General features: G+C 42.2%; 1 protein-coding gene across 8 annotated transcripts in view; it reads left to right on the top strand.

Moving 5' to 3' along the window:
- Positions 1 to 17,895, top strand: part of NTNG1 (netrin G1) — a 206,281-nt gene that overhangs the window by 126,628 nt on the left and 61,758 nt on the right. For all 8 annotated transcript variants that reach the window (XM_028732631.2, XM_028732635.2, XM_028732634.2 and 5 more), the window contains exons 4-5: positions 8,053 to 8,225; positions 17,278 to 17,304. In XM_028732631.2, coding sequence (XP_028588464.1) covers positions 8,053 to 8,225; positions 17,278 to 17,304 — 200 coding nt within the window. The remainder of the gene's footprint in view (positions 1 to 8,052; positions 8,226 to 17,277; positions 17,305 to 17,895) is intronic.

The raw sequence follows: 17,895 nt of genomic DNA, 5'->3' as shown, positions 1-17,895 counted from the left end.
GGAATGCCACAACTGCTTTGGAAGCTTCAGTTGCTCAGTGCCATCACTTCTCATGGGTTTGGGCTTGGGCACAAGCATGAGCATCTGAGGCACGTATTGCAAGAGAGGGGTTAAAGAGCATTGCCTTTGTCTTAGCTTGGGAGAAAGAGCTGAGGTCTATAATGAGTATGCTAACTTGGGCTATATAGAAAGACTATGGGGTGGTATCCAGCTAAGCAGTTCCTCTAGCACAAGCACTTTTGGCTATGCAATGGGACTTCCCCTCTCCTTCCCCTGAGCACCCCCTAAATCTGTTGTGGAGTTTCACCCAACACACACACACACACACACACACACCCAATCAACCAACCAGAGCAGATTTAGGAGGTCTGCATGGTCTGTGGGAAGAGGAGAGGGACAGAGAGTTCCATTGCACAGCCAAAAGTATTTGCGCTACTGGAACTGTTTAGTTAGATACTAAACAGTATCCCAGTATCCCAGTTTCTTATCACTAGTCTATACATGGCTTTTATTCTGATTTGCCGAACCTTGGCAATTCTATGCAAAGATCCTAAGTTGCGTATTAAGAGAGGAACATATGGCTCCTCGTTAAAAATGTATCCAAGAACAACTCTCACACACTCCTTTTTCTTTTTCTTTTAAATTTTTGTCAGCATGAGAGATCCCCTCATGTGACCTCCAGTCTGCTGGTTGACACTTACAAGCAAGTGAATCAACTTGCTATTAGCAGTTATACCTTGGTGATATTTACAGCACTTTAATGTCAGTTACATAGATGTAAATAGAAGCTGCAAGAAGCTGAAGAACCCATGATTTGTTCCCACACAAAACCTAAGGCCTCTTCCTTGGGTGTTCCGGAATGCTTACGTAACTGCAAAAGAAAAAAGAAAAGAAGTTCTTACAGACAGAAAGGTATTTTAAAACGTGTTCTGCCAAAATAATGAGAGTAGCAAAGATGTGTGGTCAAGAAAGCAAACAGACCCATCCAAGGAGGAAGAGCTGATCCCCAGGGTATTAGGCAGCAGTTTGGAGGTACTGGGAATTAAAACTGCATATTTTGTGTGCCATGAATAAGACTTTCATGTACAGGTTTTCTCGGTTGGAGTATGAAGATAGAGATCAGCTAGTTGTGGATACAAACAGTGCCAAGATTTCCAGATACACAGCAAGCCACTGTTGAATTTCACCATCTCTGCTTTGACAAGGTGGCTGTTACAGTGACAGACCATGAAAAGGAAGGTTTGCATCATACATTTAATGCACATGACTTCCCCCAAGAATCCTGGGAACTGTAGTTGGTTAATGGCTCTGGAAACCGTAGCTTTATGGAAGGGAAACCATAGTTCCCAGACATGCTTTAAATGTGTGTTGGGTGTGCTTTAAATGTATGCTGTGGATTTGCCCCAGAGGTGTGCAAAATGTGTGTCAACATCAGATTTTAGTAGCTGGAACATGGCTCCCTCCCCTCTCTAAAACTCTCTCTTTAGAACAGGGGTGAGTAACAGGTGGCCCTCCAAGGGTGAGTAATAGGTGGCCCTCCAGATAGTGTTGGACTATAGTTCCCATCATCCTTGGTCATTGCCTATGATGGCTGGGGTTTATGGAAGTTGGAGGCTTTGTGAGTTTTAGGAGCAAGAAAGAAGTCTAGGCAATTGCTTGACTGTCCATCATTTTATTTAGATGGAATAATACTGTGGGTTAGCATTTTGGTTACTCTGGACCAAGGGGTAGCCAATATGGCGCCATCTGGATATTGTTAGAATACAACTGCCATGATCCCTGACCAATAGGTTTTCTGGCTGGGACTGATCAGAGTTGTAGTTCAGCAACTTCTGGAGGACCCAATGTTGGGCTGGGCAGAGAAAGAGCAAGAATGCATGTACCTTTAATGTTTAATAGCAAACCTAGCTTAGACTAGAATGAAAACAAAGACTTCATGGTATCATTGGACCCTCTCCAAATGTCTTCATTAGATCCTTTGTTCACCTCAAAGTCTTGGCCTCTATCCCCACTTTACCACCCTCTGGAGTTGGCCATTAGCCAAACCTATATTTGCAACCCCCACTGCTGGACACAAGCATAGTTTAATAAGAGCAATTGAATTATCCTCAAATCATGTGGTTGCGCTGTTTGTTGGTTACCATCTTGTAGTACCCCAGAGGAAGGAAAGAGATTGCTATCAAAGTGAGTTGGATTCCTTTTTAGCCTCAAGCCATTATCTAATTGTGAAATATAATCATCATTATTTTGAGCTCTTTTTTATAAACAGCTGGAAATGGGTCTTTATGTTCTCTCTTTCATATCTTTGTATTTTCTCAGTTTCTCATCAGCATGAAAGAAGTCAGCCTAGCTTTTCATCTTTTCCTACAGAGGAGTGCTTTGGGGGATGGGAGTCTGGCCATGTACAAAGGCTTCTGAAGGCTTTGGAGATTTGGGTGTCCATTTAGCTTTAGTCTTAGTGTAATGCCAGCATTTGGGGTTTAGGTAGACACAAAAGATGGGGGTGAATTTGGGGCTTAAGATAGAATTGAGATAAATATCTGGTCTAAGCAAATGTGAGGTTCTGGAGTTTGTTTGGAGTTTTGGATAAATGGCTAGCTTTGCCCAAGGGGGTTTGTTGTTTGGACAGATATTTGACATGCCTGAAGTGATGGGTTTTTTCATAATTTGGCTGGGTGTGTGACCTTACGATCTAGATATATATCTGACCTGGCTTGAAAAATAGAAACATTTTGTAGCCTAGATGGAAGCCAAATTGATGGATGGCCTCAGTTAGAATAGAGTCTGGTAATTGTGGGTTTTATTTAGCCAAATCAGTCATCACTTCTGTTTCAGTGTATCTGAAGAAGTGTGCATGCACACGAAAGCTTATACCCAGAACAAACTTAGTTGGTCTCTAAGCTGCTACTGGACAATTTTTTAAATTTTTTTATTTATTTCCAAATCAGTCAGTCATTTTAGCAGATGAAGCTCAATAATAGGGCTCTCTAATCCAAGTCCAGTTGAACTTTGGCCCAGTTCTGATGCAAACTTTTTCCACAGAAGCCAGCATGTTGCAATCCAACAGAATGTTTTCCATTTCTTTGACATCTCTGAATGAGACAAATGACTGTATTGTGTTTTGCTAGTCACTGCAAATGAATCAAGATGAGCTCCAAAGTCTTTTTTATATATTGTTTTTGTTTTATACTTAATCCAGTCCATGGGATGGGGTGGGATAAAAATTCAAAGAAATATATAATGCATATAAGAGACTTAAAATATTGTTAAACTAAAGTTGTTGGTTTTTGATGGGAATAATCAATTAGATAATGAAGTCAACTAACAGATGGGTGGTTTAGATCTGCTCTGCAATGGAGTCTTGCTTTCAAGAAAAGCCAATGGATATTTACATTTTTTCTGATTTCTGTCCACTTACACTTCAGAGGCAGAATCCAGAATTCTCTCTTTTGGCATGTACATCCTTCAAACATTCATAAGCCCATCACTGCATATATACTTCTCATCTGAGCTAAGCGTGCATTGGCTTCCTTTATCCATTCATTATGCATCATTCTCTCTAGTACACAAGTCATTTTTGTAGCTGTAGAATGAATTTCCTCACAATGACATGCACAGAATTTACTAGAGTAGTTCAGCTGCATCTCACTAGATTGATAAAGATATAGAGAGCCCCATGTTCAGAAGGCAATGCTTTTCAGTATGCAGCACAAAATGCCGTTGCTGTCCTCTTATTATCTCTCAGAGTATGAATCTCTTGCTATGTCCTATGGAATCTAAGGTCAAACAGACACTGATTCCCAGAACTCTGAACTTCTCACAAAAATTAGACTTGGGATTTTTAGCCAATAATCCCTGCCTCAAAAATCACAGGATGTAATGCTTCCCATTATTTATATCCTCCCGTTTACGATGGTTGTTGTATGAAATCATAACCGATTCAGGTCAAAGGGAATTCTCCCCTAAACTGAATATATTCATCTGCATCCTCCTGATGGCCTTTTTGTTTTAACTGAATGAGAAATTAAATGTTGTTGAGGCTGAACGAAGGAGGTCGTATTGGAGCATGAGACAAACAGTGATCCAAAACACCAAGCCTGTGCTGGCTACTTCAGAGATTAGTTGTCTGGGAGAACAAGACTGAAGGAAGAAGCCATGATAACTAATTGCAACAAAAGCCTTTAAGAAGAAGAAGCTTCTGGCTTTCCCTGCCAAAAGCCTGAGCAGGCCCCCCACCCCCAAGTCTCAAGGTGTAGAATTTGTTTTTATTTTGAAAATATGTGTGTGACTTAGCAGAGCCTCATTTATTGTAGCTAATGTAACTGCAGTGTACCTAATATAAGTGCAGTGAAGAATGTGCAGAAACACCACTAACACGCACAGTCACATTAAAATGTTTAGTATAGCTGCATAGAATTGTAGAGTTAGAAGGGACCATGACGGTCATCTAGTCCAATCCCCTACCTGTGAACACACAGACAGAGTGAACAGATGAGTTTGCACATTTCCCAGGCAATATACATTGCTTACTAGGAATGCTGGAGAATGTGCACAAGTGGGTAATGTCGACCGAATACTGCATAAACTGGCCAAGTAGTGTCTTCATTCAGTACAGATGCGTTATGCATGTTACATATGAAAGTTACATAGAAGCACTGTCCCGTTTATAGGGCAATACACAAACCATTTCACATTCTCCAGCATCCATTGGTAATTAGCTGTATTAACTAGGGGAAGGTGCAAGAACTCCTTTTGGTACTGTTAACTTGTGCACATCTGTATGCAAAGTTGTTTGTACACATTTTGCCTGTCAGATCACATAGACTGAGCATGCTGGGGCTGCAGGACTGTTTGCTGTTTTTACAACAATTTGACTACTGCTGTGTAGTCAAAAACATGACAGTTGCCTTACATGCACCCTCATATCACACAAGTGTGGAAGCATGCATCTTATCCATAACCCCTTTTGGTTCGAATAGTCCTAATTCATCCTGTGTTTGCACCTCCAGAATACTGCATAGAGGAAGGAGCATTGGAGCACCTTGAGCTGCTTAACACCATTAGAGACTATTACTCCTGTAGCTGTTATGTAGGACTTAATGTAATGGTCTTTCGAAGCCCTGCTCCCTTTTAAATGGAAGTCCTGGGAACGGGAACTGGGATCTTTTGCATGCAGGTTGTGTGGTATGCCACTAAATTATGGGCTCGTGAGAGTAGGTGGGTTCTGCTGAGAATTTATCCCGACCATGGTGCTTTCATAATATTTTAACAGGAGCTCTTGCAAACCTCTCTGTTTCTTTTTGACTTTGCTCTTCCAACTCTTAGAAATCAAAGCTGTGGATGTGGTGAGTTTTCTTACTCATTTTGAACATTGAAATCTGTTATTTGAAAACTCAGTGGAATGAAAGGGAAAGCAGTACTGGTAGAACAAAACTGCAATGGCAGATCTATGCTCGGATCCTGCCTTCATACATGCATACGTTAAAAAAAAAAAAAGACACAGCCAATCTGAACAATTTCCACATAAAAGAACAAGTTCTAAAAGAAAAAAGAGCAACACACCCAAAAAAACCCCGAAAGACCAGGTCTTCCAGGACTCACAACCAAAATGGTTGTGCTTCCCATATACACCTGGTTAGCTTCTGTGAGAACAGGATGCTGGACTAGATGGGTCGTTGGCCTGATCCAGTAGGCTCTTCTTATGTTCAAGGTTTTTTAAAGTGCTTGTGTGTGTGTGTGTGTATGTGTGTGTGTGTAGGGGGGGTGCCATCTGGGCTTCATATCAGGCAGCAAAATAGCTGGTGACTCTTCATTCATCACACCTCATAGAACCTCTCCGATTTCCAGATTTTCCATTCTATTTTAATCAGTTTTTTTATTTTTTGTCAGGAACTGAGCAGTGTTTTTGTTTATATTTAAAGCATATTTACATTTTGTTTATATTTAAAGCCATTCTGTAAATGTGTGCGAAGAAAACAAGCCGTTTATCAGGGAATCTAGCACCACTAATATAGAACAATTAAACTTTCTGCTTAGCGGAGCCTCATTTATAAACCTGTTTACAGGGATTTCCCACCACCCTCGCACACCCATTTTAATTAAAAGGGAAAAGGTGTTTGTTAATATTTCCAGCTGGAATGAGGTATTATAGCAGCCATTCTTGAGAGTATCATTTACTTAAGCCGCAGATGAAATGCAAACTGCATGTACCAGGTTACCAATTCTATCTGCCATTATCCTGAATTCCTTAAAGATGCCATAAGTTGGCTTTGCCCTGAGGATATATGTGTGGGTTGCTACTTGCCTCAGGTCAAATTTCCCTTAAATGGAAGTCAGGTTTGGCAGCTGTTCATTTGCACTTGCTATTTAAAAAAAAATGCTTGCCCCTTCCTTGCGCTGCCTTGCCCTAATTACTAGTCACTCCATGGAACAGGTGACAAATGCCCACAGAAGAATCTTTCCAACCACCGGATGTAAAATCGTTAGGAAAATAATCAACCAGAGTTGCTAAATACCTGGGCACCTCTCCAACATGTATCTGAAGGCGATTTTAAACCATTTCTGACATCTACTGGAAAGAAATAACAATGCTTTCATGCTGATAAAACGAGCTTTTTCATTTTGAACGCATCTTCAGTTCTTGGGGGATTTTTGGGTGTTCGTTAAGAGGCATTGGGTTCATTAAAGGACTTTGGTCCATATTCTGGTTCAGTCCATTTCAATTTGCATACTTATAGCACAGTAGAATACATTGTTCTTTTATTTTATTTTATTTTATTTTATTTTTTGCCCAAATAGCCTGGGGCCAATGTCTAAAATTAAAATAACCAGAACTTTTCCAACCATTTATTGATGCAAAAGGTTCCCCTTGAGGTGGTCATGCTATGATGGTTAAGATCTCAAGTTTCCGGATCAAGTTAGTTGCATATAGGAGCATTTTTGCAAGTCCCATTTCATTCTGAAAGGGGTGGGGAAACAGAATTCTATTGACTTGCTCACCATATTCCCCCCTTCCCCTCACAATAATGCAGTGAGGTTGGCCCTTAGAGCTTCCTGCCCTCTTCTCATAGCTCATTGCCTCTTCCATCCACCAGCATTGACAAACAATGGAGTTTCATTTAGCATGAACTGAGTGGAGATTTATCCGAGGAGACTTTTCTTTTCTTTCTTTTTTGCCCCCTGCCCACCAAAAGTTAAAGAATCTTGCAGCTTTCCCAAAAGAAAGTATTTCAAGAAATGCCCTCCCTGCTTTTTGTCACCTGCAAATAGGATGGAGAATTTTTGGAAGCTGCTTTCACTCAGCCTCTTTCAGTTTGGTGCTACTTAGAACTGTCAAGCCTTCCCCCCCCCCCCCACACACACACAGAGTCCCAGGTGCTTTGAGGCCCATGCAGAGTTTGTCTGAGGCCTAGGACAGCTGGGAGACACAGGGATTGGCATGACAGTGTAAGTCCAGCAGGCCTCTGGCTAGCTTAGCCCTCCAAGGCCTGGGGCAAGTGGCAAGTATACCTGGTTCCCCCCCCCCCCCTCCTCTGCACAGGTCTGGGTGCTATAACTCAGAGACATTCAGATAATTCCCTGTTGGTAATCCCTCGCTGCTATACACTCACATCACAGAACTTCCAATTTCCAAGCTTTCTGGAGATGCAGGAATTACAATTTAAGCCAGTTAAGTCTTTAGTTAAGTTTGTTCTTCGTAGGATTGGGATATAATATACAATTGTTAATTATAAGGAGCTATGTTGATTTGAGCACAGGGCTTAAGAGAACCAGATCTGAAAGTTTTGATGTAGTTACTTTTTGTTTGATTAGTACACACCAAACAGCAATATCCAACTGTCACAGCATTTATGTATGAAAGCAATTTGAAACAGTGCTGGGAGGCTTAAAAAACACACAACAACAAACCAACAGAAGTTAAACCAGCAACAACAAGTGCAGAGTGTTTTGTTATGTAGATGTTTCTTGCCAAGAGCTGGTCTTCAGTTTGGAACACAACATCCTGAAATGAAATCTCCACTTGTGATAACACCTTGCCTTTTCTTTTGTTAGGTGCAAGTGTAATCTCCATGCCACCGGCTGCAGAGAAGAAAACAAAAAATTGTTATGTGAATGTGAGCACAACACAACAGGCCCAGACTGTGGGAAATGCAAGAAGAACTATCAGGGGCGGCCTTGGAGTGCAGGCTCATATCTTCCCATTCCTAAGGGCACGGCAAATATCTGTGAGTACTTGTGCACAGCAGAACTGCCACGGCAGTGATGATACGTTTTGGCCTCTGGCCTTGTGGGGTAAAAAAAAGGATCCTAAGAGAGCACATCAGCCAAACTCAAAACATCCTAAAACATTATAGCTTAAAGGAGTAATAGAACTTTAACCAGTCATGTGCGTGTTTATTTGGGAGCAGATGAACATGCACATTACCACTGTGTTTGGTGGGTTTATTCCCAAGTAAGTGTGCAAAGGATTAGAAGCTAAACTTTAAAAAACCCAGCCCTGCCTGGTGTCTTTTTAAAAATAACCTCAAAATTGTGATATCCACTCATGTAGCATTTTAATAAATGTAAGCGCCAAATTTCCTTCTCTGCATACTTCATACGTGCTATCGCATTCAGTAGAATGCCAACATCTCATTCTTTGGGCATTTTTAATGTAGTTTGGTCATTTGAAATTTCTATTGTTCATTTCCTGTTCACTGCATGAAATTTATAGGAAGGGAAGAGCACACGATAAGCCTATAACGTGAGAATCACTGTGTAAACAAGTGGTTCCCAATTAGGGGTCCACGGCCCCATCCCTCGCCTCTCCCCAACTATTTTTTTGTCATTTTTGCCCGGTAATATCACAGATTTTATGGTCTTATGAGATTTTTCAATATGTTAGCCAAAATCGGTTTTGAAATCACACCACAATAACGATTTTGACCCGGCAATACACAGCAATGTATTGCTCCTCGTGTGAGGGAGGGCAGGGCAGCCGATTGCGAGGCCCTGCCTTCCCCTCACGCTGACGGAGAACAGAGCAGCTGATCGCCCTCACTTCAAGGTACCAGGCACTACCTTCCCCTGGCACTGAGGCGGAGCATTTTCCCTCAGTCAGCAGGAAAGCAGCAGCAGCCACAGTAGATGCACATCTCCGCTGGCTGCCACTGAAGGCAGCCTGATGCACCCCCATCCCTTCCCACTCAAACCATGCAGTGAAGGTGACTTTGCTTCCTCTGCTTCCTTCACCCGCCAGATCTCTGCGACTGCTCCTTCCCTCATCCCCAACGCTGATCTCCCATTTCAGACGTCGTGATATTTCGGAATATCAAGCTGTTTAGCTGCTGATATATCACAATGTTGGAAACCAGATATTGCTCAGCCCTAGTCTGTTTTTTTAGTATACCTAAAATCCTTAGCTTATTAGGGGCTACCCCACATTTTGTTCAGAAAGTTGCTTTGCAGAGGTAACAACCATTGAGTTATCAAAATTTTCAAAAGTAGGGGGTCCGTGGCTTGGCTTTTTAAAAATAAGGGGACCTCAGTAATAAGCTGATTTGGAACCACTGGTGTGAACTATTACATTTATATCCCACCCTTCCTCAAACATGATCAAGGCAATGTTCGTTGTTTCCCCCACTCATATTATCCTTTGAACAATCCTGTGAGGTAGGTTGGCTGAAATAGTGGCCCAGAGTCCAGTGAGCTTCATGGCTGAGCAGGGATTTGAACGTGGGTGTCTCCAGTTGGAGTCCAACGCCCCAACCCCATTGGTAGTCAATGTGGTGCCCTCTACAACTCCCATGGTTCCTGACCGTTGGCCTTTCTTGCTGGGACTGATTGGAGTTGAGCCAAACATCTGGGGTCATATGCAGACTAAACCCATTGAAATGAATCAACCTAAGTTGGGTGTTCATTTAAATGGGCCTACTCTGAGCAAAAGGGATGCAGGTGACACTGTGGTCTAAACCACTGAGCCTAGGGCTTGCTGATCAGAAGGTTGGTGGTTCAAATCCCTGCGACGGGGTGAGCTCCCGTTGCTCAGTCCCAGCTCCTGCCAACCTAGCAGTTTGAAAGCACATCGAAGTGCAAGTAGATAAATAGGTACCTTTCCAGTTGTAAGGTAAACGGCAGTTCCATGTGCTGCTCTGGTTTCGCCAGAAGCAGCTTAGTCATGCTTGACCCGGAAAAACTGTCTGCAGACAAATATTGGCTCCCTCGGCCAGTAAAGCAAGATGAGCGCTGCAACCCCAGAGTCATTTGCGACTGGACCTAACTGTCAGGGTTCCTTTACCTTTACCTTTACTCTGAGCAAAAGTTAGTTTGCTAACTGCTCCCTAACTATTACTTTCACTAGCCTACACTAGCTTGCGCAGGTTCATACTTCCATGCAACAGAGGCATAAAGGTAAAGGGACCCCTGACCATTAGGTCCAGTTGTGGACAACTCTGGGGTTGCAGCACTCATCTCACTTTACTGGCTGAGGGAGCTGGCATACAGCTTCCGGGTCATGTGGCCAGCATGACTAAGCCGCTTCTGGCAAACCAGAGCAGCGCACAGAAACACCGTTTACCTTCCCACCAGAGTGGTACCTATTTATCTACTTGCACTTTTATGTGCTTTCGAACTGCTAGGTTGGCAGGAGCTGGGACTGAGCAACGGGAGCTCACCCCGTCGCAGGGATTTGAACCACCAACCTTCTGATCAGCAAGCCCTAGGCTCTGTGGTTTAGACCACAGCGCCACCTGCGTCCCTAACAGAGACATACAAACCTCCAAATAAAAATGCAGAAACGGTTTCATCTGTGACATGGATAATATGACATCAAGAATCCTATTCAGCCAAGTGTAACAGGGCATATCTTACAGCTGCTGCCTAACCATGATAAACAACTGCCTGTGAGCTACTCCTTGTCACAAATAGGTCATCACAGAAGACCAGTGGTTTTGCTTGAGTTTGTTTCTATGGTATTACTAGGCGTCGCATCTCTGCTCGCTTTGCTCGCCAACCCCACAATTAATCTCCTAGAGCTTCCCCTTCCTACCCCAAGCAACGAACAAGCTAACATTTCACCATCCCTACTCCATTTCTGATGCCACTTTTCTGCAGCCCTGCATTGCACCCATTTTCACCCTCACCCCCCTGTCCTCACCCTTCCTTTTATGCAGCACCCCCTGCTTGCACACAACCACCATGGTAGCCTCCTGAATATTCCTCCTCTCTCACATTGCAACCACTAGGCACCCTTTTCACATTCCCCCCATTATGAAGCAACCATCCTCTCCTATTCTGCAGACACATTCATGCCCCTGCTTTCATCTGCACCCCTATTCCCCCTGCTCCTTCTTTTCTGCAAGCCTCCCTTTGCACCCTCATTTTCACCTTCACATACACACATGCACACACACCTCATTCTGCCTGCTTTTCTCAGTTCTCCCTTTTACAAAGACTAGCCCCACTGCCATGCACATCCTTACACTTTACTGTGTAATTGGATTGTGCCCGGCATTGGGTGCTGGGTTAGATTCAAGTGTGGCGTATGGTCTCAAGAGCTCCTCTTTTTTATTTACATTCATGGATCGTTGGTATACAGTATATGCCTTATTTTGTTCCCAAAACAGCCATGTAAAACCCACATCCAATGATCGTTACTTGGATCCAGTTATGTTAAGCTTGTACACTGTGCTTTTCATCTACTGTGAGGTCTTCACACAAGAACTTCTTTTTGCATGTGTGGATGGCACCCAGTATTATGCTCTGCTTGCTGGACCAGGATAAATGCTTAACCAAAAGTACTAATATTCAGTTATTTGAAAATGATGAGCATGATACAGCCAAAGTTAAGTACTCTGAAGTCCTAACAGTTTAAATGGGAGAGATTAAAGCTGGTGCTTAATTCTCTCTTTTAAATCAATGGGACTTATAAGTGCTTAGCTTTTGGCTGGATCATTTCATGCACATTCATCCCTCTGACTAATAGTATTGAGAGCAGCACAATACAGACTTCAGATTGAGGACAGGAAGAGGTACAAAAAGAAGAAAGGAACATAAAAAAGCAAGAAATCCATGAAACTGTTCTGCCATGCAGGCAAGCGAGTTATACATTAACTCGGATCCTTGCTAATTTGACTTATGTACCTAAATCCCTCAGAGGGAGAGGGGTGGGGAAAAGGAGCAAGCAGAGAATAAGCCATCAAACCTTTTTTTGGAGTAGAAGTTATTAGTTGCTTTTTATAAAAAGTCCAGAGTTTTGCCCTGTATAAAAGTAAAAAAAAAAAATCTGGCTTTGGAAATAACCATTCACTGAAAAGTTATTTTGAAGAAACAGGGTTATGTGCCGCAGCTAAATGAAAAGTTAAAGGGAAAAAACAGCAGCAATGTGCCATGTTCCGAATGTTATCTCGCACTTCAAAGCAGCAGCTGTGAGGAATCAAACCTCCAAAATGAATATCACAGGAAGCAGGACCTTATCAAGTTTAATGTGAAAGTAATAGACTAAGTAACAAACCATGAAGTGTGGGCAGGGAGGGCATGAAATTATGATAAAATTCCTACCAGGCAGGGGGGGAAGTGAACCTTCAAAAAGAAGGGGAAAACATTTTGTAAGAGCATTAACTTTTAGAAAAACAGACACTTTGGATCACAGAGTTAATACTTTAAAGCTATGTTCACGATACATTTTGAAATTCACAGGATTCCCCCCTCCCTCCTCGCACAGAGAATTCACAGCCTAGAAAAGGCTTCGGAATCACTCAGCTTGAGTGATGCTGCATGGAAAAACACAGTTCCTCAGCATCCAACTCTGCTCTGCCTCTCAGTTGCTCCTTGTAGACAGGAGCATCCTACATCCTTTACGCACCTGTCCAGGTGTCTCCCTAGTGATTGAGTCCCTCTTATACATAGACACTCTCAAGCTCTTGCAATGCAATATGTACTTCACAAATCTAAAACAAATACTTAGCATGCAGAGGTATCACTAAAGGGATTAGCAAACATGATCAGAGGCGGAGTTTTCCTGCATCTCTTGTACACCATCAAATTTCCACTAAAGTGGGGTTGCGGGTGGAATCTGGAGTGTTTTCAGCCAAACATGTGCTAGAAGATAAGAGCAAGTACCTTCAGACTTTCATCAGTCATGAACGTTGGCTACCACAAAATAAATCATAAGGTCCTGGTGTCTGACAGAGTTGTCAAGCTCAGCTAAAATCTGGTACAGTTCTCCTTTGTTTTCTGTCTGTCCCTTTGCTTGAAGCACAATGGTGATCTACCCTAGACAAACAAATTGGTAGGGGGGAAGTGGAAGAGGAGTTGATATCCTCAGATTTCTTGAGGTCTTGGATTTTTCACAGTTGCTATATTACTGACATAAAGGAGGACAATGTGTAGTAAGTATATTTGTCTCAAAATATGTAGTATGGGCATTTATTAGGCATTGTGACTGGGGGGGGAAACCCCTCCAGATTGATTGCAATCTTACGTTGCCTCACCTGCGATTTTGTATCATTTCCGGCATCTAACAAACAAACTTGTACAAATGTAACAAACCAAACTGATTTTAGACAAATAGGCTCAGAGAGGGATGGCTTTGCTCCTAATCATGACAATCATCCAACCTTGAATTTGGCTTTCATTTGTGCAAAGGTTACTCTGTCCCTTATGCCAGCCATGCTGCTAAGTATACTTCCCCACAGGTGAGAAAACAGCATTGCCCATAGGTGTAGCGATAAGAAACTTATTCTGCATTGCAGATAATCTCACAGGAACCCAGGGTTTCAATAATAGAGTGTTATTTGCCTACGGGAAGCCTTTCATATTGTAACATTATTGCAGAAACTTTTACTTGGGCTTCTTTTGTTTGTTTCTCTGCTTTTGCAACACTGTTTGGGTTTACTTGCTGCCTTGATTGTATGGTGTAATTTATTATTTTGGCACTGGAAACTGGCAGTGCAAACTGGCTATTTTAATAATATAATTAACAGTTCTTAATGCATGGTATATAATTTTGAGACATTTAGCTGCCTCGTAAAACCATTCAGCTATTTGTTTGTGTATTTTTCTTTGCAACTCATTATAAATATATTCTACCAGCTAAAGCATCAGTGTTCATGATGCAAACCTGTTTTCTTTGGGACTTTTTTATCTGACAACTCTCATCACACAAAGAGCTGGATGCATGTAGAATATCTCCGCCTCCTTCTCCTCCTCCTGCAAAGCATGTTTGCATATTACAGTGCAGTATATTGGTTGTGGGTGTTGGAATGGAACGAATCACTTGATGCAAATTGATGCAAATAACTGTTATGCAAATGTTTCCAATCGCATTGGGCTCTTCCATGCTTCCACTTGTCCGAAGCCTAAAAAGCATGGGTTCGAGAGGTTTTTCCACTTGCCCCATGCTTTCTAGGCATGGGTCCACTTGCCCCACTGCATTCCCCAGGAAAACCTGTTCTTTACTGCTGAACTGGAGCACAGAAAAGCTTTCCCCACCCTTTAGCCTCTCGTTTCCACAGCTCCTGGCCCCTTGTTCTTTCTTCTCCTCTTTAGTATTGCTATTTCTGGCCCCTCACACCCCCTAGTCTCTGTTTCTGCCTCCTCACACCCTGGTTCTCTCATTCCCCACACTCTAACCCAGTGGTTTCCAAACTTTTTCCCCCCTCTGGGCCACACTTGCATAATGAAAAGATGCTCACGCCACACCAATCTTTCTTCCTTGCTAAGAACTACATTGGAAAACAAAAAGAAACAACAACTAGCGGTGCTTGATTTGTAACATAGAACGCAACAGCTTCATAATATGATCATGGCACATCCAGAAGTATAAAGCAATGCAGTTAAATAAGAACATGCATCGTTCCCAAGATATTGTGGGATTGTCCTCAGTGTCGCTTGATGCTTTTTCTGTCATTGTGAAAATATATCTATCCATGTTCTGCAAATTAATATACAGTGGTACCTCGGAAATTGAATGGAATCCATTCTAGAAGTCTGTTCGACTTCCAAAATGTTTGGAAACCAAGGCTGTTCGGGTTCCAAAGAACATTTGCAAACCGGAACACTCACTTCCAGGTTTGCGGCGATCGGGAGCCAAAACGTTTCACTCGCAAGGGATCCAGGGATGGATGGATAGAGATAGATGATAGATAGATAGATATAGAATGTTATACTACACCAAAATGTTTAAATGTTTCTTTGTCCTTGAATCTTCCCAGCACACTTGCCATCCTCTCCAGTTTAGTGCAGCACACCTTTGACAACTGCTGCTCTAACCTCAATATTTCTTCAACATCACAGCCCCTAGTCTCACTCTTCCCCCTCCATCCCTTAATATCTCTCCTACTCTCCCACCACATCCCCCATCCTTGCTCCTTCTCCTTCCCCACTACCTAAACTCTGTGGCTGGCTGGCTCAAAGGCTCAAATGTGTCTGTGCCTCTGTTTCAAGTGAACCCCTGCCAATTTTTAACCCTGGCTTTGCCTACCTGCTCTGTCCTCTGCCTCTGCCCTGTCTTCCACCTGCACCAGCCTAGTAGTCAGCAGCCACCACTGAAGACAAGCCACCCTTCATAATACAATACTGAGGAGTTTGCTGTTGCCATTACCAAATTGTGAAACAGGAAAGCCAAATAGCTGTGATACAGATAATGAAGGTTAATGAGAGGAACGTATGCTCTGTTTGCAATTTCCAGTGATTTCTCACACGTTGGACATAAATAACATTCCCAAACGCCCACAAGTTCTGGCATGTATTAAGCACTGTGGGAGCCTCCTACATAGCACCTGAACCTCATTGAGAATAAGGTCATTTTGAAAAATGCTCGATTGCATGAGATCATTAGCTGGCTGTTTTCCTAGCATGATATTGTCTGCAAGTGCAAAGAAATTAGAGGTGGGATGACTAACTGGCTTCAAATGATATTTTTATTTGATTTTTTTTAAAAAAAAATCCTGTTGCTTTCTAAAGCCAGCAAGTGAAATATTTATTAATTACAAGTTGTTTGAGCATTTTGCAAGCAGTTACAAAGAATTGTTTCCTTTCTTGGAGTAACAGCCTTACCTCTGAGCATAAAAATGCTCATCTACGTATTCAGTGGTGCTATTCAAAATCCAGAATTCAAAGGTATTAATGGACAACTCCCCAACTTTAACTGAACTTGAAAGTAGTACAAAGATCATTATGAGCTATATGTTCTCTCTCACACACACGCATGTATATATACAATGTGGTTTAACTCTAGTAGGTTCAAAGTAAAGACAAAAGGTAAATAATACAGTAAACAATTATCAACAGGTGGCCAAAGAAATCCATACTGCAACAATGGCAATATTTGTTGTATTACCTACATAAACATGAAATACAATTTTTGCCTGAAAGCAAGACAAATATGTTTGTTTATTTGCTTGCTTACTTGCTTGTTTGTTTGCTTGCTTGCAAATGGCTTATATTTAATTTAATGTAATGTAATACAGTGGTGCCCCGCAAGACGGAAAACCCACTAGACGAAAGGGTTTTCCGATTTGGAGGTGCTTCGCAAAACGAATTTCCTATGGGCTTGCTTCGCAAGACGAAAATGTCTTGCGAGTTCCTGCAGGGGTTTTTTCCTCCCCCCCCCTTTTTCCCAAGCCGCTAAGCCGCTTATCAGCTGATCCGCTAAGCCGCTAAACAGCTGATCCGTTAAGCCGCTTATCAGCTGATCCGCTAAGCCGCTAAACAGCTGATCCGCTAAGCCGCTAAACAGCTGATCCGCTAAGCCGCTAAACAGCTGATCCGCTAAGCCGCTAAACAGCTGATCCGCTAAGCCGCTTAACAGCTGATCCGCTAAGCCGCTTAACAGCTGATCCGCTAAGCTGCTAAGCCGCTTATCAGCTGATCCGCTAAGCCGCTACTAGCGCTAAGCCGCTAAGCCGCTAATGGGCTTGCTTTGCAAGACGAAAAAACCACAAGACGAAGAGACTCGCGGAACGGATTCTTTTCATCTTGCGAGGCACCACTGTAGCTGCATAGAAACCCAGAATCTTCAGAAACAATTATTTCTGTGTTAACTGTTCCACTTTGCCCTTACACATGGAAGATTTGGATGAACTTAACAAGTGATGGAGACACAGTTAAGCACTTTTTAAAGTTCAGCAACATGTGCTTCATTCACCCATAGAATTCAATGGGACTGTGAAATGCTTGCCTTTGGCCAGAACTTGCCCTTGGTGGTGCTGCTATAACAATGAAGTCTACTGATGCGGTAATATAAAATATACATCAATATATCTGCATCCCTAACCAAAATTCTCTCTTTTCTTTCAGGTATGCCCAGTATTTCCAGCATTGGTAGTAAGTAATACAGAACAGACTTAGGCCAGCTTTGCTTGTTGTTCAGCCTCTGAAAATCTATTTTTCCAACATCTATTTCTGTTCTCCCTGAAACCTGCAGTTGTGGTAACTGGAGAAATATTACTAATATTCCTGCTGCATTTGCACATCATAGATATTTATGTTCAGAGGAACACACCTCATAACGCAACAGCCAATGCAGATTGTGATCACTAAACAGACATTTTTTGCAAATTAAGGGCTTTTAAATGATACACATCTAATATTTTTCAAGTTTGAAAGTGCATGAAAGCAGAATACTTTATTATTTGCTTTCAAACAAGCACAGCAGAGGAAACCAACTACTCTTCAAACTGCCAGGACTGTATTTGGAGATCCTTCACTATAGCCAGTCCAGATTACATTGAATATTTTATTGTAATTGTTCCAAATTAGGTTCAAATCTGCAAACCACCCTGTTAATTTTTCTTTGAAGGGTGGCATAGATATCTGATAAGGCAATACTATCATTTTCCAGGACTAGAGGATAAGCAAAATGGACATGATTTTCCTCCTGGGTGACCATACACTTGCTCATCCAGCTACATCATG

Source organism: Podarcis muralis, chromosome 5 (genome assembly GCF_964188315.1).
Source record: "Podarcis muralis chromosome 5, rPodMur119.hap1.1, whole genome shotgun sequence".
In the NCBI taxonomy this organism is placed as follows: domain Eukaryota; kingdom Metazoa; phylum Chordata; class Lepidosauria; order Squamata; family Lacertidae; genus Podarcis; species Podarcis muralis.
Note: the sequence above shows the minus strand (reverse complement) of the source record. Positions and strands in the feature narration are given on the sequence as shown.